Source organism: Numida meleagris, chromosome Z (genome assembly GCF_002078875.1).
Source record: "Numida meleagris isolate 19003 breed g44 Domestic line chromosome Z, NumMel1.0, whole genome shotgun sequence".
NCBI classification, from domain to species: Eukaryota; Metazoa; Chordata; class Aves; order Galliformes; family Numididae; genus Numida; species Numida meleagris.
In genome coordinates this window covers 15,045,858-15,070,654 of record NC_034438.1, presented here as the reverse complement: position 1 = coordinate 15,070,654, position 24,797 = coordinate 15,045,858, and the positions used below count along the sequence as shown (strand labels likewise).

The 24,797-nt window shown below is 37.9% G+C and overlaps 1 protein-coding gene across 2 annotated transcripts in view; it reads right to left on the bottom strand.

Moving 5' to 3' along the window:
• PARP8 (poly(ADP-ribose) polymerase family member 8) overlaps positions 1-24,797 on the bottom strand; it is a 120,728-nt gene that overhangs the window by 56,162 nt on the left and 39,769 nt on the right. For both annotated transcript variants that reach the window (XM_021379983.1, XM_021379982.1), the window contains exons 3-6: positions 8,923-8,960; positions 3,817-3,906; positions 2,704-2,774; positions 473-550 (exon numbers count right to left, since the gene is read on the bottom strand). In XM_021379983.1, the coding sequence (XP_021235658.1) occupies positions 473-550; positions 2,704-2,774; positions 3,817-3,906; positions 8,923-8,960 (277 nt within the window). The remainder of the gene's footprint in view (positions 1-472; positions 551-2,703; positions 2,775-3,816; positions 3,907-8,922; positions 8,961-24,797) is intronic.

Below are 24,797 nucleotides of genomic sequence, written 5' to 3'. Positions count from 1 at the left end.
GAGTGTTGCCTAGATCAAAATTGTTTTGTAATAACCATTTTTACCATTAAATTGCAGTGCTCTTGACTTTACAAAATGGCAACCCTCCAGCAGGAACAGATTTGGATCCAGCCTGACTTCCCTTTTGTATAAATAATGGGATAAGCTGTAAAGAGTAAATATGTATTTCCTGGAAATAAGCAACCGGCTTCTATTTTCAAACAACCTCAAAACAGCTGGATTTTCTGTTCTTACAGTTTTACAGACGTAAATGAGCTCAATTTAAGTTTGACATAAATATACACAAAATACAAAATACAATATAACATTCAATATTTACACTTTAAAATACTAGGTATACATATACATGTCACATTCTACTTAATACTGAATATACATAAGAAATCAATTGTCACAGATTTAAAAGGAAATGAACAACAGAAGCTTTCAAATATCAATTTCTTGAAACTTTTGCAAAAGTATCCTCAATTACCTGGCCTCCATAATAAAATTCCTCAGAATCGTTATCTCCTTCAGAGTCTTCTTCAAGTGTGCTGTTGTGCTGTGACTCCTTAATTAAAAAGGAAAGTATAAAAGTGACATAAGCAATACGTCTGTCTTGCATTTAAAGTTCTGAGTACAATATTTATGTTTTTCCAGATCAGTTGTACACAGCCTTAGGAAGAGACCTTTTAGTATCCTTTTTCTCCAAGTTATACAATGGGTCCGTTTTAAGAACAGTGAAATAGTAAAGCCTGCACAAGCTAGTAGTGCACAAAAAACCACCCTGGAAGTACGCTGGAGAAATAATACTTTGCCTGAGTATAGACATAGTGAACTGGTAGACATAGAACTATAGACATAGAACTGGTGAACTGACTAGGGTATTCAGAGCTACTTCACTTTCTGCTTCTGCTAAACAAAGCATAATTTACCCACCAAGAGAGGTTCTGGACTTAATTCATTAAGCATTTTAGTGATCTAATAGAGTTTTAATTTACTTTATTCTGGTAAATCAATTCTAATATTTTAAGGAAATAATTCAAGCCCAACCATGAGATTTTTTAAGTTCCCTTATGTAAAAAGTTCTGATACATTGCTGCTTTATTATTATTTTTTAACAAAAGTACCAGCCTGTTGCCAAGAAAGTTAAATCTTAATTTTCTGACTAGCTCCACTCCAAGACTTGGAAAATTAAGGATTAGAAAGTAATATGCTTACACAAGTAAAACTTACTCTAAATAGACTGCTCTGTGAATAATTGCACTCAAGTAAATAGAACTGCTCATGTTACAGACTGCAACTCAGCATGAGCTGCAGTGTTATATTCTGCTTCTTACTAATGGACTTTTCATTCATAATTACTTAATTACTTGAAAATATTGTTAACGCTTGTTTCCCACAATCCATTTCATATTTCTAGGCCCTTTATTGACAAGAATCCCATAAAAATACCTGATAAGACTATAACACCTTATTTAAACCCAAACACAATGTACTTATTGAGTATTTTGTATTTATGTCCAACACAGAATTGTCACAATGGAATAGAAATCAGATCTATGAGTCACAGTAGAGAAGTTACATTTAAATTCCATATATTAATAAATGTCAAACATACTCATCACCAATTCCTATAGTCAGACAATCTAATCCCATCTCCTTATCTTTACCTCTAAATTCCTGCTCTAGCTTCTGCACATACACATAGAAGAAAAATCGTATTTCGGCCAATTTCACAGCAATTTTCTGAGACAAGGCATAAAAATTGTATTTGCTTCTGCTTTACTGAAAAGCAACAAAGTGACTTCAGTTGTATTTGTTTGATAATAACCCTAGCTCAAGGGGAAGTCTGTGTTCAAACAGAACCCAACTGAACAAACTCCAATGCAAAGTAAAGAGAAATGAAACTCTCATACGAGAGTAATGACAAACCCATCCTCTCCTAACCTAGAACTCTAACTGTCTAGCCAACAGAAATGGTCAGTGTTAGAGACTTACTTAGAGGGTCTTTCAGTACTTTTATACTTAAGTACCTTGTTCAATTAAAAAAAAAAATTCTTACTGTATTTGAATTTCTAATGTTCACAGAACACTGAGAACATGTATGAGATCACAGAGGCAAAATATTTCCACTGCAGCTTTTTAAATCAAATCAGGTTTCATCTACTGAAAAAAAAAACAACAAACCAACAGCCACACCCGTTATCAAATCTGACCTTTTCTGTGATCAAATACAGATCAGAGCCTTAAAGCAGTACTCTGAAAACAAGTATTCCAAACCCAGAAACCAAACTTATCAGAGAAAGTATTTAAGTTAAGCACTTGAATTCTTGGTAGAGCAGTCATTTTCAGGCTTGGCATGGGAGCCTGTGTGGCACTTTCTTTAAATCTCTAACACTGTTAGTCTCCGAAGACGTCATTTTATTGTCATTTCTTTCTTAATATCATTTCAGTGAGTGCATGCCAGAGGCATGACTGAAAAGCCTTCAACTTCAGATACTAACTGTGAATGTTGTCAGGAAAAGCTCCAGAGACTCCAGAAGGAGTGCTGTAGGCCACAGCAGTGGCCTGAGTGAACTAAGACACTTCCAAAATACGTGTACCTACACTTTGAGTAAGCATACATTTGAGAGGAATTCCAAGTCAACCATTCCTGTTTTCTCTCGTTTCTTAAAATACCTGTTAAATACCTGTTAAAATATACATATAAGAAATACATACCTCTCCATTCTCCCTCTGTAATTTTGCTTTAATGGATAAGCAATAGTTGACATCACTGGTTTTTCTTAATTCTTAAAAGAAAAGGGAAAATAGGGAACATCTGTGAAAAATGTGAAATAATTTTGCATATGCCAACTCAAAATACTTAGTTGAAGTAAGTAGGGTACATAAGGAACAAAAAGATATGGGCATGATGGGCACCAAATTGATTACAACACAACAGCCTGAAATAAAGAAGCCCATACATTTCAGAAATCTTGTATTTTTAATTATCAAATAAAATTCAGCCAGTCCATTTTTCTCAATCAGTAATTTACACTTTTGTGTAAAAAGGAGCAAAAAGAACAAAAGATCAAAACTCCCTACCAAACATTAAATTAGATTGTTTTCTGTACAAAAAATAAGCACTGTAATAATAATAAACATAATGCTCCTATCTGAAGAACTGCCAGAATTAAGACTGCTCTACGCAGTTACTCTCACAGACTGAAATCATCAAGGAATTTAGCGGATAAAACCTAAGAAACTTCTAAGGAATGTGCTCAGATCTTGGTTATATATGGTATATAAGTGTCTGCATCTCTGAAAAGCATGCCATTTTATGTGTTAGCTACTTCTGAAAAGTATGGAAATAATTTCAAATGAAGAGGTTCCTAAAATCACTGGAATTATATATTTTTTTTCTACGGTCTCACTTTGTGAGCCATTTTGCTTGAAATTTTTTGAAGCAGTTCTCTAGAGGCAATGGTAGTTACAGACTATTTCATTCCCAGTGCTGAAGATTTCATAAAGTTTTAAGCAAGAGAGCATAAAAATATATAATTGAGAAGTATTAAGCACCTCTAACTGTATTCAAGGAAAATTGCTTTAGTACAGACTGCAAGACACTAAAAGAATAAAATACATTCTGCCTACACAACTGTGTAGATCCCTAAAAGAAGTATTTTAATTTATTCAATTCTGAAATGCAGGACAATTCACGACAGTAAGCCCATGAGAAACTAGCAAACTGTACAACTGCACCCATTAACACATCTCCCTTTAAGTAGAGGCAATGTCTTGTCCCCCTTCACAAAGCATGAGCTTTGTAAAATCATCAGGATGTTAGATTACCTGTAGCAATCTGGTGGAAAATTACTGGAATTGGCTCTGTTGTAACTAATACATCTTCATCATTATCAGAACTGGAAACGTAAGTGTTATCTACAAGAGAAAAACACCTTGCATGTTGAAGACCTGTGGTGCTTTGCCAGCCCCTTCCCTCATCATCCATCCCACCCTTGTGTGATAAGGAACCATTCTGCCAGTGATTAAAGAAGCCCCGCACACATCTCCTGGTGTGTTTTCTCTAGTGAGACTGCTGACGAAAAGAAAAATACCAAAAGGATGGAGGATTAAGACCCAAATGTTACACAAGCAAACCCCTGAATTCCGATGTCATTTTTTTCAGGAAGTGTACCAAGCAGTGCTCAGAACTGTTCCATCAAGGCTTACGGGGATTTGAGCCATACTTTTCCAAAATGAAGACTTCCGTGCTTTTTATCATGCCTGATACCAACACTCACACATGCAGAGTGAGCTTATGAGCGCAACATTCAAAATGCCCATGCCTCATGTTTGGCTAGTCTCAAGAAGCATGTTTGAATTACCATCTAATCAATGGAGAACATTTGCATTAAGTGATTCAGGAAAAATAAAGTCTTAGGTATGGATATGAATATGGAAATCATATTCTAAACTTCCTTGTAAAATGTGAGGTTAGGCTGTGATTTTTTATTTCCAACCAAACAGAAAAGGAGCAGCAAGGTTTTAGGTAGTATCTGCAGAAGCTGATTTTCATGAATTTTTGAACTGCCTATGAAGGCACTAAAATTTTGTTTTCTCGTGATCTGGGGTGAAAGACTTTGCACTTCATTGCAAAAAGGCTGATAATTAAGACTATCATAGATAAAGAGAGAAGAAAGAGAACTGAAACAAGGGCTGCATCTTTCATCATTTTGAACACCCTGGTCTCACAACAGCAAAGAGCATGAACTCGCACGCAATTGTAAGCATACTACTGCAATCTGGGTCTCAAAGCCTTGGAGTGCTTCCAGTGGAATGTTAGAAATGTCAGCATTAATTTATCAGTAAATTCAGCAGTGTTGTCCCTTCTACTACAGTGGTTCCTAGAAGCCTGCATCGAGACATTGGGGTTCCCATAGCTGCCATGCTGCCACTTGCAGGTGGGCAGGTGGGGCTTTCCCAGCCCGCGGGCTGTGAATCAGCCTATCTGCCACTTTCACATACCTGCTGCATCTGGTGCTATCCCACACTCCCTCCTGCTTCCACTTTGTGATGTCCCACGAGGTCATGGGGGTCATCTGAGCACAGTACAGCAAACACATACTGCGAGCAGGTAAGTGCTCTGGGAAGCTGGCACTTTTCCCTGAGCACTGCACTCTAGCAGGCACAGCAACCTGCTCCATCTGCTCAGTCTGCATCTGCTCTGCAGTTGGCACGGCACGGTGAGCGTGAAAGGGTGCCCCTCCCGTCATTGGTCAACTTTCGCTCCTTCTGCTGCTTTTGTCCATGGGGAGGACAGGCTGTACGCTGTGAGTTCAGGGCAGCTGCACCCCACCCTCCTCATGCCCACTGCCTTGCCTCTGTCTGCATGCACACCTCACTGTCATTGCTTCAGTGCCAGCATCATCACACTGGATGGCTCTAGATATGAAACTCATGCCTGTTCCTTTCCAAAACTGGGGCATGTTGCTTACTGTTGCAGAGTCTAATGAGCTGGAATAACTGAGATCATCATTTAGATCTAAATAAATATACCCAGCACTGTATAGATGGGTGGGAAAAAGGAAATCCATACGCTAGAATGTAAAGCTGGATGAAAAAATAGGAAATACGACAATCTTTGCTGTAGAAAATGTACCAAAATATACATATATGGAAAAAAAGACAACTCAAATTAAAGTTTTATTGATTTTAATTATATTTTTGTGTCCACTGTTTGTCATTCATTCTTGGCAGCTGGATAGGACTTTTCACTGCCAAGCTTTTGTTTTCCTTTTCTACTTGACAACCACTACTTCTTTTTTTCTTCATTTGTGTGGTGGTTTGTTTTTTTTTTTCCTTTTCCTTTTGTCAGTCTAATGAAACTTGAAATTAAGATACTGGTTTTCATTTGCTTTCTTCAGGATCCCATAGGCAGTGTCTGCCTGAACCTAATGAAGGGAGGCAACAAACCACTCACTGCCAAGTAGGATGTCTCCATCTCTGCTGCGGTCTAACATGGTCTAAGAGAAGGATGCTTCTGTTAACATGTCTGTAATCCACAAATAACTCAGATAAAAGACTGCAGCAGTTCTAAAAGTTTATGGCAGCCAGCAAGTATCAGTCAGAAAACATATTCATTAGCAAAATGCTTGCTGCTGTAATTGTTCTCACAGGAGTCATGATCTACTCATATTAATGGAACTTCAGTCTACTCATTGATGTTATATTCTATAACTGCTCCTAAGGAGCATTATTTTTCCTCACTTTTTTCAATGTTTTGAGAAAACAGTTAACAGGGTATTTTGCTGGAACTGTTATTTCCTACCTCTAAAATTTTCAGTGATATTTTCATATTTTCAGCAATGTATAAATAACTCTCAGACATTACTGTGTCAACACTCTCATTAACTTCTTCAGCATGCCTTTGTGAGCATAATTTTAGCTTTCACTCACAATTATGAAACTTTCAAGCACCTTTCGTTATTGAAAGTTGTCATGTCATGTTATGGTTCCCACAGGTATGATTTAATGTTCAGCTGTTTGTAATCTTTTGATGCTTTATGAATCAGTTCAACAGAAGCTACACACAGTTATCAGTGCCAACATCATGATGTGTAATAGCAACACAGAGAGCTATACATAGTACCCACAGGTCCTTCTGCAGTATCTAAAATTTACTTGTGGGGTCACTTCCAGCTGAACAAACATTTGTAAGACAAAATCTTTTTCTCTTTCCATATATTGATCACATACATTAGCAATTTATCTTATGATCAACTGACAGTTTCCTCCTGGATTTCATCTCCTGGATTTCAAAGTTTAATCCACTGTGTATTATATACCCTTAATCTCCAAAGGATACAACTTTGATATAGCTACACACTAATGGACTTAAACCTCGATCTGTAAAGACTTATCCTATTAGAAATTTAATCTGATGAGCACAAGTTGCTCTGAACTCCAGCAGCTAGTAACAATGCTTAAAATCATCTTTGAGTTGAGGAGGATACCAGCACAGAGCTTCCTAGGGTGGACACCATCACATTCAGATGTGTCCCGAAAACATCCATCAAAATACATGCCAGAAAAGAGAGAGCCATGATCAGCAGTAATGTTAACTTAAAGATTTACTACCAAGAGAGGAGAATCTGGCTTACCAAATCACACTGAGCATTTTTAGGATCAAGGCTGAAAAACAGCAAAGTGTCATTATCATTCCTAACACACTAGACACCTCTTCATTGCAAAGCAGGTGTACATATTGCAGAAGCTTGAGATAGAAATGAAATCAGCTCTTCTAAAGGCATGAAGGGTTAGATTTCAATCAGTAAACACGCACTGCTAGTTTACACCCCCTCACCACTATAGTGTAAAATGATCAAATTCTAGTTGGCATTAATATATAGGGGGCAATGGCAGAGAATATTTATTAGATTTTAGGACCAAACTAATTCAGACCTGTAGACCACTGGGGCTTGCTGCAAGAGCATCTGGTAAGGGAGGTTTGAGGTCTGTCAAACAGAATAGCTTGCCAGCAGATTAAATCTCATTTGCTGCGGGACTTATTGTTGGTTCAGTGCTTTGGACTGTCATTTAGTTTAGGGGTTCCCAGGGATAAAGTTCTACACCCTCAGAATAGCTCTGAAATGAATAAATCCATTACTTAACAAAACAAACCATTAACATTTTTTCATCTATTTGTCTCTCTTTTCATTGTCTGAGCAATCAAGTGACCAATTAATTTATGAATGGTATGACTGTATTTTATGAATCTAACTTTCTGTGCCACCTGTTGAACAGACTGTCATTACTAGCAGATTTTCCTCCAGTTTTTACTAGTGAAAAAAATATGTCTCATAAAGGTTGTAAGCATTCTTGCACAAAATCTGTTGTATTTATCATCACTACTGACAGCAATTTCTCTCTGCCTGTGCTTCAAACACCAGTGTTCTGAACAGGTATAGTCTACTGCTGCTTAACATTGAAGAAGATGAAGACATTCTTACTTCAGAGATTGTAAAAGAAAAAATAAATATTCTTTTTAGAAATATTACAGAGATGCTATGGATAGTGATCAAAAAAGGACAAAGGCTTTCATACCATTCTTAGTATTAACATTATAAAATACTCCCAGGTACAAAACACACAATGTGGTGCAATCCTGCACTTATTACTGTGCACCACTACTTGCATAGTGCCTGTCTGCCCTCAGCCCTGCTTCACTCTCCCATTTCTGCTAACCTCTCTGTCGTGAGAATCTACCTATAAAGTATCTGTGCAGGCTCTCCGTGAAGCAAATTGTGGAAATCAGTCAGCTGCAAATCAGCTTCTAATCTTGGCTATTTGCCTTTTATATGGGTGATTCACCTTGTCTAGGCTGGCCGCATGGTTACACAAATGGTTTTGCCAGCTCAGCTCAGGGTAAAGCAGGGAGGCAGGACTGAGCAGCTAGGAACAGCTTTACAAGGTTACGTTACTAAAGACATACCCGCACACAAGCCCCTGGCTCCAGCAGGCTCTGAGAAGCATCAGTGCACAGTCCACAGGCTTAACTTTAAGAACAGAAGTAGTCTCATTAAGGTTTAATACACTGAAGTGCTTTGCTGGCCCCATGCCAGCCTGCTCAGCCTCTTGAAGGATCAAGCTGTATCTACCATGCCAGAAAGGAGCTGGACACTTTCTCACTCCTCTATCAGTGTTGGCTCCAAACACAGGAAGCATCACACACTCTGGTCTCAGGGAACCTGTGAACCAGGTTTTCTTACCCTGACCCAGTTGATAAATGATGCCTGAAAAGGAGAAATGACTGCGAAAATTATCTAACTAATGGGAAGTGATTAGCACAAGGATGCACCTGGAACACATTAACACTCTTTCAAATATTCTCACATGAATATTGTAATTCACAGTAACACATCTACATGTGTCATGAACAAGAATGTTGCACTGTACCTGGGTAGTCCTCAGAGACATGCACTGAATAGGATACACTGTAAAAAGAAAAAAAAAAAGAAACAACAGAATTAATAATCACAATAACTGCTGAGGTAAGACTTTTTTTCCTGCTTCTATATTATCCTATGTTTATTTATAGGAACCCGATGGTTTCCAGAACAGAACGTAACAGCTATTTTGATGGCTTTTGAAGTGCTCAGAGAAGTCATGCTCGTTCTGAAAGCTTACTCTGCCAAACAGGCACATCCTGACTTCAACCTTCTTAAAAAATATATAAAGACTGTATTTTATTTACTTTAGAGTAATATTTCACAATGTTCATTTGCCTAAATAAACAAACAAATATAGAAGTTGCTCTCTGAACACCATATATAGAAAAGCCCAGCTTTCTCTGCAATTTCTTCTGGGCTTTACTCAAAGCTCAGCCTGAAGCCTTTTGTGCATCTGGGTACCTCTTTATATTTCTGCTACTCTCAGTGCAGGCTCTGTATTGCTTAGGATCCTTCCTCCAAAAAAACCCCATATTTATAAGACTTGCGGCAATCTTATTTGACACCTGTATCTCTCTGTCAAGCTGAGTTCAATTCAAATTTAAGAAAGCTAGAGTCACACAAGTGAGTGTCTTCACCACGTGGATTATTTTAATCTGTTTCTCCAGAAAATATACAAACATTGTTCTCATCTCTTAGCTCGGTCCATGTGTGCCTTCCCTAAGCCCTAGCGAGATGCTCACTAAATTCACTGCCCCTTTGATTTTTTCTTAAGGTTAACATACCCCTTCATTTCGATTAAAAAAAAAATCAATTCTACAACATGCTGAAAGCTTTCTGCTGTATAATTCATGTTCTTTCCATATCTAAATTCTATAAATTCTATGTATCAACCTACACATTTAAATAATACACGGTGCACGTCCATGTCAGTAGTGAATTCAGCAGACACACAAAGACAGGACGGCACAGTTCTCATAATAAATTTTACTGTGTACTGTGCAGTTGAAAACAGATTCAGTGCATCTTATTCAATTACATGAATACAACTCCCATGTAGACTATAAAATGAATTCACATACGATCTTTTCTTTCTCTCTCAAGGACTTCAGCTAAATGAGTTCTACTTTCACAATTCAATGATGGTAGGAGGCAATCAATAAAAAAAAATTGTCTAATACTTTCTTCCATAAATCAATCTATTACAAAACAGCTCTGTCACCTGTTTTTGCACATAATCTTTTCTAACATAATTCGTTTTATGTATTGTTTGACTAAGAAGCAAAGATGCCTTTTTCTTCAACAGCTGCACAGTTCACATAAATGGAAGCAGAAAGAGTGTTTATTATAGCTGTCAACAGATTTAGCCACACAACTCTTGATAGCTTCAGTCGTGCCAGGATTAAATCTCATCATTGTGTAAAGTCAACATTTTGTGACTTTTCTCTTTTAGCTCTTTTCTAGACATTTGGGTACGAATAATCCGTAACTCATCATCTTGGAGCATTTTCCCTAAGGACTGGGGAATATTTAAATCCATGTCATAGCATGAAATGCCATTATTTTAAGAAGATAAATATTTCAAAATATGGGAATATTACATATATCTCAGTGCAGTCATGTGCAGAGAGTTTTGTCCTGTGGTAAAAACAACCACAACAGCAAAACACAAAGCGCAAAACGAACAAAAATAGCTGTAAGTTAATGAAGAGTCTGTTCTTACTAAAACTATCTTCTAGAAGTTGCATTTGTAACCATGACTTTTACCCAAAGCAGTACTTCAGTCTCACTCTTTTAGATTGGCAGCTTGCATACCTCTTTGCTGACACTTCTATGTATGGATTTGTTTGACTGTTGTTAAACAGAACGGTGTTCAAGTGTAGGCTTTTATCCCAAAGAAAAGAAAAATCTTTCTAGAACCAAGCAAATACTCCATGTTCAAACTAAAAAGCTTCTTATCCCATTTAAAAGCTGAAGCAAACCAGGGAAATTCCATGTATTTACATAAAAAAAATCCCGTTGAAGAGAGGAACAGGGGCTCAAGTACTTATAGAACTCCCGTTAGTGAAGATATTCAAAACTCGATTTGGGAAGGCCCTCTGTTACCTAGTTTAACCATGAAGACAGATGTAACTTCCAACTCAGTCCTGCTTTGAGCAGAGGATAGACCAGATAGCCTGCACAGGCTACTCCCCTCATGAGTTAACTCTACGCTCCTATGTGCAGAAACCCTGTGAGAGCGTGTTTCTCTTCCTTCTTCTTTGTCACATAGGAGCTGTGACAGCAGCAGTTGTGGTCACATTAAGTGGAAACTCATGAAAAAATACCCTTCTGGGAAAAAATATTTGTAAGATGTAAATAAATTCAAAGATTTATGAAGATGCAAGTTAGAAATAACTTCAAACCATCTCTTGCAATGACTGTAAGCAAATTCATGGTCCGATACAAAGCCCCAAAAAATCCAGTAGTGGTCTCAGCACTGTGATGAATATTACCAGTGAGGGGAAAGGAAAGGTAAAAATTATACAAAGTAATTTTTTTTCTGTAAACCTATTATTAAAGAATCCTCTCTCAGGTAAAATTTTGCACTAAATCAGATATCGTTTCCAGTTGAAAAGCATTAACAGAAAGTCCAACTGCCAAATCAAACTCATAATATGTTGGAAGTAATAATGGCATATGTTAAGACAGAGCTGCCACTTTAGAGGAGAGATTTTTAAGGAGATATGAACCACAGACTGAAGAGCAAAACACTTTGAAATGGGATATTTACTTCCAATTAAATAAAACAGCAGCTTTTATTAGAAATATTACTCATTCAGATTAGGAACTGAAGAAGCGTAGCTTAGTCCTCAACTCAGCATTTGCTTATTGTTAGGTGTGTTTAACCTGATCACACTGTTAGCCTCTCCTTTTTTTAAAAAAAAAGGGGAGGGGAGAGAGAAGAATGTATAAAATTGTCTTCCTTCCATTTAAATTCTGATTTTCAGTGTACGTTGAGGTCTCTGTGCTGCTCTCTCTTCAACATCCCCAAGTCAGTATATGTTGAGAAGTGTCACATCAGAAAGATCTCCCACAAGTACAGCCTTTTAGATATTTCCACTTGCACATACTTAAAATGCTAATTGGAGAGAAAAAACTGCTTGTTGGAGCTGCCAGAGAGAGGCAATGCTTTGCTTGGGCTCATAGGCATACGTTAGTTTTGTTTGGGCTATGGAAACAAAAAGCCACAACTACTGAACAGAGCACAACTTATTTTTCTGTTCCAGCTCGCCTCTGTGACTGCCATATATGATCGCATTTGGGCACAATTTCTACAGTAAGGATAAACTCTTTCTTGCCAATTGTGTGCCTGAGCTGTCAGAAACACAGCTACAGCAGGCTAACAGAGGTCTCTTAAGGGGTTCCAGTCCTGCAGCACTGAAACATTTTCCCATTGACTTATTTAATGAGATTTGGAGCCAAGACAGAAACACAAGATGCTGATAGCTTAAAGCACCTTCAAAAACTACAGACATAGTGAAGGTGCAGATGTTCACACCTCTCAGTGTTAAACCCTCCCAGAGCCAAAGAAAGCCTGCACTGAAGAAGTTTTCTTGTTTAAGTACTCAGAAATGCAACTGGAATGAATTTAGGCCTGGTCTCCACACTCCGCACAGAAGTACAACATGATTATTTCAGTGAGGGATGTGATTTTTTCTTCTGGCAAAGCAGCTCCTCTGTACAACCCTGGTACAGTTACATTGCTATAAATACAGTTTATAGCACTATAATTTATGCCCATTCCCATAAACACATTCAAACCAGCCAGCCATCACCTTTGCTAGTTTCATGCTATTGCTTCTACTACATGAACATAGTTAAACTCTTGGCTGTAAACAAAGCCTCAATGATCATTTTATTTCTGCCTTATTCAGCTCAGACCCGCTCCAAAGGGCATCCTACAGTACATATACTTCTCACCCTATAGGCTTAAAACAACCTTCAGATTACAAATGGCCTTGTAAAATTTTTGTTATTTAACAAACAGTAAAACACAATATGAGAAATTAGTGAGAGATGTCATGTTTCACTTATGAGATTTTAATGTAAACTTCTTATCGCTTGAAATATGAACATTCAGAGCTCCAGCCTTAGTAACAATTCTATTCACAAGGCACTTCTTGCAAGCATTTTGTAATGTGTTTTAACCACATTCACTTGTTCTTCAGAGAGATTATCCTGCAAAGATCTATCTGCCTTCATGAATTAAGTCATAACTTAGATTGAGAGCCAAAACATAATTGCTATTTTTCATATGAATCTGCCCCATTTTGGTAAGGGACGAGCACATTCACCCACACTTGTTATTATTGTAATTTCCGAAAGTTAAACAGGACTTGTAGTCTTTGCAGATTCACAGAGCCATTTCCAGTGGCAGGATCCAAACCCACAGTATTTAGTGAGCAGATGGAGTATATGCAGCCAGGAATATGAGCCTCTAACTCTTGGAGATCTGAGAAAGGTAGGCCTAAATGACCTTCAGATGTCCCAGCCAAGCAAAATTTTTGAGACAGTAAAGTGTACTCCTGCACAAGAGTTGCATGTGAGACATGTCTTTTGGGGCCTGAACTGAACATACTACCAGACAAAACAATAAACAAAAATGTAAGCTCCTGAGCAAAGAAAATGAATAAATAAACAAAATCATGTAAACTGCGAAAGGCAGAAAATGAAAAGTTACTGACACTTATCTTTTTTATGAACATATTTTCTACCCGTTTATTCCCTTAAATACAACAATGGTTTTGTTTCTGGAGGAGGAGTACAAAAATAATCTAGACAGCAAGGTTTTTTTTTAAAATACAGGCTTCCTGACAAACTTGTGCCTGTCGTTTTGCCTGGCTGTATCTCTCTAAATCAATTTACAGGATTGTTTTCCATGCCTTGAACGGTGTTTTTTACCGACCATGATATAAACCATAGGGTCAGACATGCATCCTGAAGGTACAACACCAACACTGTAGCAGAAGTGTATGATGTATCTTCCCATCACATTCACTTTATCTCTACTCTTTGCCACCTGCAGTTTCTCTCTAAGAAAGAAATCCTTCAAGCTGAATTTCCAACTGCTTTGCACAGCAGAAACAGCATGAAGCATCTGGTGCAAGTCTGAGATTTATGCCTATGGAACGGTCCTGACAATTCAATCAGCTCTGTCCCATGGCAACAGCTGACTTACTGCCTTATTAAGTGTGGAAATTGTGATGTAGTTTCTATTCCAGTTTTAGCTCCTTCTACTAGAGCCAGTGCTCCATGTGCAGCTAACAAGCTTGAGGAAACAAGATTTTTTGGCATGTGGAACCTTATGATACCCAAAGGCCAATCTATAACAAAATGTAAGAAAGTAAATAAGACTTTCTTCATCTTTATGCATCAAGAGCTACAGAATTCATACATTACTTTTTGTTTATGATAGCCAAAATCCACAGTCTAGCTCATCAGTGAAGTAATGCAAGAAGAGGATGCGCAAAACTCTGTACAAGAAAAGCAATACTAAGATTCAGCAAAGCAAGTTATGAACAAATATAGAAGATTAAATGCTGCTGTGGGATTGATTATATGCCAGGGTCAACTTCTGAACAAGTTACTGAGCTGAAAGAAAGGTTAGTGAAATCCTTTCCAGAAAAATAAAATTATACTGGTGAAAATTTTGGTTTGAGATGCTATATAATATTTCTGAAAACACAGCATGAAACAAATGTGACATTTTCACTTTCTACTCTGGATGAAGCAATAAGAATATGAACAAGGTCCATTTGAACAGATGCAACTGTAATTTTTTACCAATTTCTTGTTATAACTGCTCATTTTTTTAAACTTATCTTTAGTATCTACACATAACATGCAACAGAAGAACAACATTTCACAATGTCCCCTAATTATACAGAAAGTATTTCCACTGTCAGCTTGCTTTGTTTCCTCATCTTTGAAAATGCTTCCAAATCCCTCCGTGGATTCCTATTACTTCCACGCCTTTTAGCCTTTGTTTCTACTTACAGAGTAATAGAATCATAGAATCACTAAGGTTGGAAAAGACCACTTAGACCATCTAGTCCAACCACCAGCTCATTATCACCATGCCCAATGATCCATTTCCCTGTGTGCCACATCCACATGTATCTTGAACATCTCCAGCATCAGTGACTCCACTACCTTCCTGGGCAGCCTGTTCCAATAGCATACCACCCTTTCTGGGAAGAAATTATTCCTAATATTTAGCCTGACCCTCTCCTGCCATAACTTAAGGCCATTGTCTCTCATTCTATCACTAGTTACCTGGGAGAAGAGGCCAATCCCCAACTTGCTACAACCTTCTTTCAGGTCATTGTAGAGAGTCACACCAGAACCTCCTCTTCTACAGACTAAATAATCCCAATTTCCTCAGTCACTCCTATTAAGACTTGTGCTCCAGACCTCTCACCAGTTTTGTTACCCTTTACACAAAACCACAGTTTGACCCTGAAGTCAGAGTCTTCCCACTATTTTACTTCTGACCACTCTTTTTGATCAAATGAAAGTAAAGCAGTTCAAAACGAATTCTAAAACAAATGTCACTCTTTTCTAGTAACTGGTCTAAAATCCAGTTTGAAACCTAATAGCACAGCAATAAATTGTATCACAAATGCAGGGTGTAAATTATGATTTTCTGAAGATGTAGTTTTGTTTGAGATCCCACCCAAACAAAACTTTCAGACTACATTCCTGACACGTCTGATCTTTCAGAAAGTGCCTTGAAAATTGGTAGGAGATGAGACATTCAGGTACTGACCAGATGTAAAACTAGGTAGGCCCAAGAGAATCTGGAATATTTAAAAAGATACAAAATACTTTTTTTTTTTTTGATAGCTGACAAAAGAGAATTAAAATTCAAATCCAAAAGTTAAACATGCTGTAAAAGGAATTCAATGTCAAGTTTTTCTTCCAGTTTGTAGGAAGATGACATGCATGCAAATAAGAGCAGAAGAAACCCAGCAGTCACAAGCAGTAATTTTCTGCATCAAAAATCTCTTCTGCTTAATGGACACTGCCAAAAGACAAACTTTCCAAAATCAGAGATAGGATACAGCCCTTTGCTTTATGCTGAAACCAGCATAAATTTAACTATAAAAGGAACTGTAAAATAAGAACTGTAGTAATCGTTAGGCCTACAACTAAAGGCTTACAGACCTATAGTTAGGCCAAACAAACTTAATACAAACTCCCCTTTCAGCATTGAATTGTCACAACCAAAGTAAATGATAAATGTTAGGTTTTTTTTGACTATATATGAACAAGTGAATTATCAAAAAATTCATCACTTGGTCCATACAGCAGCTGTGCTATTATACAGTTTATTACCTTCCTATAAAGCTCTTCAAATAGAATGCAATCATGCTTCAGGAGAAAACAATCCCGCTCTTCCATAGTTAAGCTATTGATAGAGTCCATCCCACTCAGAATGTTATAAGCTGAGGAATGGTTCCACCGATGCCGATTTTCACAAATAAAAATAAAATGATGGCAACATTCTAGTTGTTCTTCTTGGCAAGCTATTTAATCAACTACAATGTCTTTAGTAAAACATATGTGAAACTTTTAAAATACAGTTATAAACATATTTATCATCTAACGTACCCTTTTAATGCATTGCAAATCACATTTGTGAGTGAACCAAGTACTATTAGCACGTGCAAGATCAGCAAGTACTGTATTTCATTCACTCATGGTACCTTTACAGTGTAGTCCAAATAATGGGACAAAAACATAAATAGAAGTGAAAAAATTTCAATTGCATAAAATATTAATCACAAAACTACACTCATCTTCTAACAGAAGAACAGTACGACTCATGCAAGTTCTAATCATGTGACCTCCATATTTCTGAAAATAAAAGTTTGCGTAAAGCTTTTTTAAACACAAATAAATATACATGTTTTTTACTCATGCAAACAGTCAAATAAGTGCATAAGCAGAGGAGTCGTGTATTTTTTTAAACAAAAGTGAAATAAAAACTGATGCCATTAAATAAAATAACAATTACTAAAATCCAAAGTTATTATCATCTAGAACACACAATTAAATATTCGCAAATTAGGTAAAAAGTAAAAGAAGGTAATGTTCTCTTGCACTTAGCACAGCTGTGGAAGAAGTGACAGTTAATCAAGGGTAGCAAGAATATTCTCGTTATAATAAAATTTATTTTCTTTTATGTTAGGGAATTTAGAACTTGAATTAAATCCCTCTTGAAGTCCAACAGAGTTCTTAGAACATGTCAAGACTGCAGATAAGTTGCACAGAAAATACAAGATTTCTGGCCACTGACACTCTTGGTGTTTCTATAAACAAGTAAATTATTTTGGTAAAAATTTCAAGTTGTATTCCACAGGGTACATGTTTTGGTGATTTTTTGTTTGTTTTACACATTTGCAGCTTCCTATACAACTGGACTGTGAATTATTTTAAATCTATTCCATTTTCTGGTTTCCTGATTGAAATTAAAAAAAAAAATGCTCATGGACTTCTGAACAACATTTTAACGACTTTTTAAGTCATTCTGAATGTGCATGTGTGCGTCCCAGCAATTTGTTTTCAGGTATGTAGGCCACCTTAAATCTCCTTCTGAAACACATTTCCTTGAGATTTCACATCCCCTGCCATCCAGTAATTGGCAGTCCAGCAACAGGCACGTCTATTTTTGCTGCTATATAGAGCCAGGTGATAGCAAAGAACTGAAATTTGTGCACACACCCCTTTCACTATGCATCATATCTCCCTATGGTGCATCTGCAATTATATGAGAAAGAGTAACAAGTAAATGAGTAATCTCTTCCTCTGGCTGTTGGAGAACGTGCACATGTGATGACGTATGAGAAGTTCCGGGCAAATCTACCATTTCTTTTGATCACAAATGAAAACTATTCCAAAGAGATACAGGCAATGTCAATACATCAAAAATGGCACTGCTCTCTTTTATTGACAACCTGGAGGAAAAGTGGTGCTGAGTCAAAATTACTATATGTTTGCATTTGTCACTAAAAATAATTGTACTACTGACCCTTTCATATAACCAAAGCATATCTGAATCAAATGGTGAACATTACTCATAAAGAGCTGCTTGATTTAGCATGTTATTCAAATGAAGAGGACACAAAAGACTGCAGCTCAGCCATTTCCCTTGTGCAAAGCTTCCAATGAAAAAATGCATAACTTCTAGTAAATGCACAGAAATCTATGGGATTAGTCATCACTCCAGCAGACATGAGGATACTCTCAAAGATTATCAAGGACACTTGGAAAAAAAATAAAAAACATGTGCCATTTATCATTTTGAGGCTGGATAAGGCCCTGGGTGACCTGAACTATCTGTAGTGTTCCTGTTCATTACAAGGGAGTTGGACTAGATGGCTCTCAGAGGTCCCTTCCAGCTCTAAGGATTCTATGATTTATTTTCTGCATAAAATTACTCTAAAACATGGCTATATGTGCAATGTCAGATTGTCCACAATCAGACTACACAAGAAGCAGATTATTTCACCCAGGAATTCATACACAGTGCCTTTGGCGTCTTCTTGCAGTCACCCTGTCTGACCATTTCCAGATTGATACTGACTCTCTTTAAATCTCTCTTTTGTGCTCTTTCTCTCCACTGGTCCCAGTGGCTTGCATTCTCTCTCCATCCTCCCCATTAGTTCTCCAGCAAAGTTCAGTCTTCCTCAGGATACAGAATGCAAAACAAACTCTGGACACCAAACTCAGCATATAAAATCACAGTCTTTGGTCACCTTACTTTCAGAGTTGAGTCCATCTTCATCCATTGTGTGCTTCAGCTGGGTTTTGTCCAGTGAAATAAATTTTTCCACTGTTCAAGTTACTTCTTTTCTTTTTGGAGCGCAGCTGTCAGAAGAAACGACACGTTCTGCTCTTTTTTGGAATCAGTGAAGAGTTATCTGGAAGCCAAGAGTGTTTGGTCCACATTGTTCCTACTGGAAGGCTTTTCTAAGGCTTATTCTTTTGCCGATAATTCTAGTAACTCAGTTATCAACTCACATCAACCGAACAGAAGAAACTTTTCCATCCCCTCTACAAAGCAACTGAGTTGAGATCTTTCAAAACAAGAAGAAAGAGACAAGAAAAGAACTTACTGCGATCCCATGGCAGAGGAACAGGGTAAACTGCAGACTTAACAGCTACAGCATACCAATGGCCCAAGCAACAGAAGTGAGGAAATCATGTCAGAGGAAGATTGATCCAAACTTTTTAACAGATCACACAATCATAGAATTGCTCAGGTTGGAAAAGACCTTCAAGATCATCAAGTCCAACCACAACCCAACCATACTGCCCTAACTCTAACAACCCACCACTAGATCATGTCCCTGAGCACCACATCCAAACGGTTTTTAAACACATTCAGGGATGGTGACTCAACCACCTCCCTGGGGAGCCTATTCCACTGTTTAACTACCCTTTCTGTAAAGAAGTTTTTCCTGATATCCAACCTAAACCTCCCCTGGCACAACTTGAGGCCATTTCCCCTTGTCCTGTCACCTGTCACCAGGGAGAAGAGACCAACCCCGCTCTCCCTGCAATCAACATTCAGGTATTTGAAGAGAGCAATAAGGCCTCCTCTTCCCCAGACCCAACAGCCCGAGTTCCTTTAGTCTCTCCTCATAGGGCATATTCTCCAAGCCCTTCACAAGCCTTGTTGCCCTTCTTTGGACCTGCTCCAGCACCTCAATGTCCTTTCTGTACTGAGGTGCCCAAAACTGAACACAGTACTTGAGGCGAGGCCTCACCGAGGCTGAGTACAGGGGCAGGATGACTTCCCTAGTCCTGCTCACCACACCATTCCTGATACAAGCCAGGATGCCATTGGCCTTCTTGGCTACCTGGGCACACTGCTGGCTCATATTCAGCCGACTGTCCATCAGCACACGAAGGTCCCTTTCCGTCAGGCAGCTTTCCAGCCACTCCTCCTCCCTAAGCCTGTAGGGTTGCCTGGGGTTGTTGTGACCAAAGTGCAGGACCCGACACTTTGCCCTATTGAAATTCATACAGTTTACCTTGGCCCAAGTCATCCTGCATCTTGACAATAATTAAATACATAAATAAAGCATCTATAAATCCCTCAACACACATTGTTTAATGTCATTGTGCCCCTAGCAAGCAGAGCAGCTCCTTTCCTCCACATACAACGTTCAGCAAAGGAAGAATGTCCTAGGCCACATTCTTAGACCACTCTATGTACTTAATTAGTTAGCATTTTGCTTGTTTATCTAGTGAGGTGCACGACAGCCACTGCTGTGCAAGGAAGAGATAACACACTGAAATACTCAGCTGTTTGTCATACATGACAGAATCAAAAATATTCCTAGCTTCCCCGCAAACAAATTCCCCAAAACTTCTTGGTTTAGCTGAAATACTGTATTTGTGCACTAGAGATCCACAAGGATGCACTATGGCCAGAGGCAAGCTTTGCCTCCTCAACCTAATAGACCCAAGAACAAGAGTGGTGTCAGGGGCAACATGAATCAGGAGGGTGGTCAAGTGGTCAAGGATGCCTATGATATCTCTGCTGCTATACCACATTCATGAAGACTGAATGTGAACAGGAAACAAAACAGAGGATTCACAGTAAGATGACAATGGGAAAAGACAACATTTTTTCCTCTACTTTTCAGATACGACAGGTCCAGTTTCAGGACACAGACGAAATAACCCTTCAAATACAACATTCAGTACAGGTTGTCCCGAGCATTACAAGGATGTCAGTAAATGGGATGGAGTTCAGGAATCATCAACAATTGCCAAACTGGCTGAACAGGCTGACACAGAATAAAACGTGAATTTTTTCAGACAGCTAGGTATACAGTGTGGCAAATCGATGAGCAAGTGTGGTAGGAAATATGATAGCCACTGAGACGTATTTTCCAGAGGGCAAACAGGAAGATGAGTATCATATTTATATGACTGCCCAAGGGAAAATGACAAGCCATATTTCGGTGAAATTAGAGGGAAAAGTATAACTCAGACAAAAATCAGAAATGGTGAACCCCATTAAACAGTAAAATAGTTTCCTGGGGAAGTGGTGGCAGGCTAATCACATACCCATTAAAGTCAGTCAGGAGAAAGAGCTTAACTAAAATTTATGGAACAATTTTGCACTGGCAAGGATACTAATGCATTTCCCACTGCTAGTTTCAAAGAACTATGAATGAGTAGAATGCTACTTGTCTTCTCAAGAGTAACCCTGAGAATAAAGTTCTAGGTTGAATATGACATTGATGACTCTCAATGTGACTCACACACAAAAAAAATCAAAGTATACTGCCTGTACTATATTTCAGTAGTGTGCAGAATAACAGCAGCAGGGAATTTCAGTTCAAGAACTTTTTACGCATTTGAAGTGGCAGCATCATCTAAGTTCTGAAGCAGTTTTTCTCCCTAATACTCATGAATTTTAGCTGTTTGTGAACATCACATGCATTCGTTTGTTCATGACAATGCAACAGAATGCATACTGCACAATTTATTTTTTTTTAAGCACATTTAGCATCAGCGCATCCTATATGGAATAATTCCTAAATATATGTACTGTACTTGGGTCACAGAATATTTCTAGATAAATGACTGCTCAAATAAAATTATATTTCATACTATGGACAAACACATTTGAATACTGTCTTGCAGATATCCCTATTGAAGATGTTTAGCAAAGTACAGAACAAAGAAAAATATCTAATTTTAGTTCACTACGCCAACACATAGGTAGATTTTGAGTACTATTTTAATTTGTGATGATATAACTAAAAAAATCCCTCCACTGGCCTTAATTAGATCTCCATCATCCCAGGGAACTAATTACATGTCAGATGAAACACTGATTAGGAAATCCCTGAATTTTTGCAAAGGATGAGGCCGTTCTATTCTCAGTGCTGTTGCTGTTATTTGCAGTATGCCTCCAAGAAAGAAAAAATGCACACATTTTAAAAGGCAGTCAGTAACTACAAAGTGTTCAGACACTGGTTTACCTTTCACGTGTGCTCAACCCTTACTTCACTAATGGAAATCAGTGGGAATCATCTGCAGTTTTGAAAATGAGTCTAGATTTAAAAAACAATTAAGTAATAAAATTTGTGCAGAGCTAACATCTGTTTATGTTCCAAAATCTCATCAGTATATATCTACTATTTCAGATAATTCAGTATCTAATTTAGGTATACAAAGAGTTGATCAGTTCAGGGATCTGGCTACCTACACACTTTCTACAAGACCAGCCTGTAAAATACTTTTGAGAAACCAATAAAATATGACACAGGTGAAGGCTCTCAAAATTGCTACATACTTTTCTCATACACACACAACAAAGTCTTGGCCTCATGAAATTCAAAAGGACAAACTGTCCCAAACTTCAAAAGAGTTTACCCTTGTCTCATCTTCTTCACCAGCAAATCTGCAATAAAAAAAATCAAAGAATACGTATTCCCTTCATCCCTCTTTACTCCCTGAGTAAAGAAACTCTCCTCGGTTTATACTGTTTAGCATATTCTGCTACGATCAAAATCTAGAAAGCATCCTGAAGACTGGAAACAATCTGTGAGTTATAAATCCTGTAATCAGTCAGTCTGTAAGATATTTTCACTAAGCCCAGAGAATGAAGAATAACCATGGCCAGGAAACTTCAGTCTTCTGCTAATGTAAGATTAAAACCAGTAAGCCTTTCACTAATGCAGAACTCTTAATCTGAATATCCACATTAATAAAGGCAGAAATAAAAACATTGATGTAAACTATCACAGAGTATCAGGCAAACAGCAAAATTTAACATGTCAAAAGAAAAAAGATTAAACACCAAAGAATAATGCCTCCCTTCTTGCTGCTTTACTAACATGCTCCTCCAATGCCTTGAAGAACTGCACAGCTAGCAGAGCCCTAGGCTGCAGAGAAATCAGCAGTGGAAGCAGCAATGCGGCTGCAAATGCTTGTCACCCTGCTTACTGAAGCCATTGTTCTCAAGAACCTAAATATAGAGAAACAGAACTTTGATTCAGACATCTACATCTTAAAATCTGGGCCAGTTTAACTGATTTTCAAAGTATCTTCACAGGCATATCAGGATATAAGACATACACAGCACTGGGTAAGTGAACTGCATTCAAAGAAGACAGAGTTAAAATAATGTAAATATGTACACTGGGATTTACTTCTTTAGTTTGAGGGTTGGAGCTTTCCTTGAGTTACAAAGAACAAAAATCCAGTTAATATTTTCCCGAGTGTTTGCATACATTGCATTTTAATATCCTCAAAAAAATTCCCCCTAAACATTTAACCGCAGATGTGGGTCAAACTGTTCACCTGCTTAAACAATTGTTTATCACCAGACACATCAGTGATGTGAGTCATACAAGTACCTAGATCAATAAATATCTTCCCCAGCCTCATCAGGTGCTAGAGCAACCAGGAGGCCGGAGGCAGAGTGATTATAGTTCACTCCATTTTGAAAGGTCACTCACTTTCCATCATCTGATAGCGTCATTAAGCCCAAGAGAAGTGGGATAACTGTTCAAAATTATTGCCTGGGGTGAAATGAACAGTAAAGCTGTAGCACTTATTTGCACCAGAGAAATTAAGGGAAAAATAACAGTCTCCTTTCACATCAGGACAGGTATAGTGGAGGGTCTGAAAAATATAGTAGTATTTTACTGCTTAATGAAATACTTTCAGTGATATATTAAAGCACTGAAATTATTACTGTGGGAGAGTTCATGATGTATTAATCAAAGCATTTGAAAAGCTTCATCATGTTTTTAAATTACGTTAAACTGCATGTGATCCAGTCTCAAGAGGACCTGCTACCTCCCAGGACATGCTGTGTTCCCAGCTCCTACGAGAAGTCTGTAGAAACAGAGGCTGCTTAGCACCTTGCAAGATAGGGTCTTGCTGCATAAAGGAAAACCTAACCTAACAGCTACCTACACGACATAATCAGATCAAGAAGTGCCAACAGACAGCATTTAAGAAGACCACCACAGGTAGAAATGTAAGCAAATTTCAAGCTCTTGGTTTTTTAAAACAAACAAAAAACATGACTAAACATTGACTAATTCACATTCCATATTATCTAGCAGCAAAATACAATGTGAGCCCAAGAAAACAGAAACAATCCTCTCTCCCCTCCTTCCCCCACTTTCTCTAGTTGCTGGAACACCAGCAGACACACTTACTGCTCTCTCTGGTCATCAGCACTGGGGGAGCACCACCAAAACTGCCGAGATCAAACTTTGGTGGGAAAACCACTGACACTTTTTTGTTTTTGGGGCAGGAAACACATACAAAGAACACCAAAATGTTTCAGCTCACAGAGATAGTCAGGGATAGGTAACAAGATCTTTTGCACCATGTGCACCAGCTGGCAGGCCATCCTTTCTCATGAAGTCCTTCAATGCCAGCAAAAACTGCTGTTATCTGCAGGTGAGGAGTCTTTCACATTGATTGACTCCTCTCCTTTTCAATGTTATATTTTTGAAAACCTTCTTTGCACTACAGATCATCTGAAATACCATCTGAATGCTATTCTATTTTAAACTTGGGAAATAAAACTTCTTTCACACAATATACTTCACAGCACTAAAGAATCTTAGCTTTAATAAGAAATTACTATAATTCAAATTCAATCTCTTCAGCAATTTGATGTACCTCACCTTCTCTAAATTCACCATGTCATTCTAACCTAACGAACATCAGTGTAATGCACTCTACATCTTCCTAACATCAAAACCACTTGACTCCAAAAATGGTAATTAGAAATAAATGAAATTATATAGAAATAACTACATTTCGTTCATGAGATTTGTTTTAAAA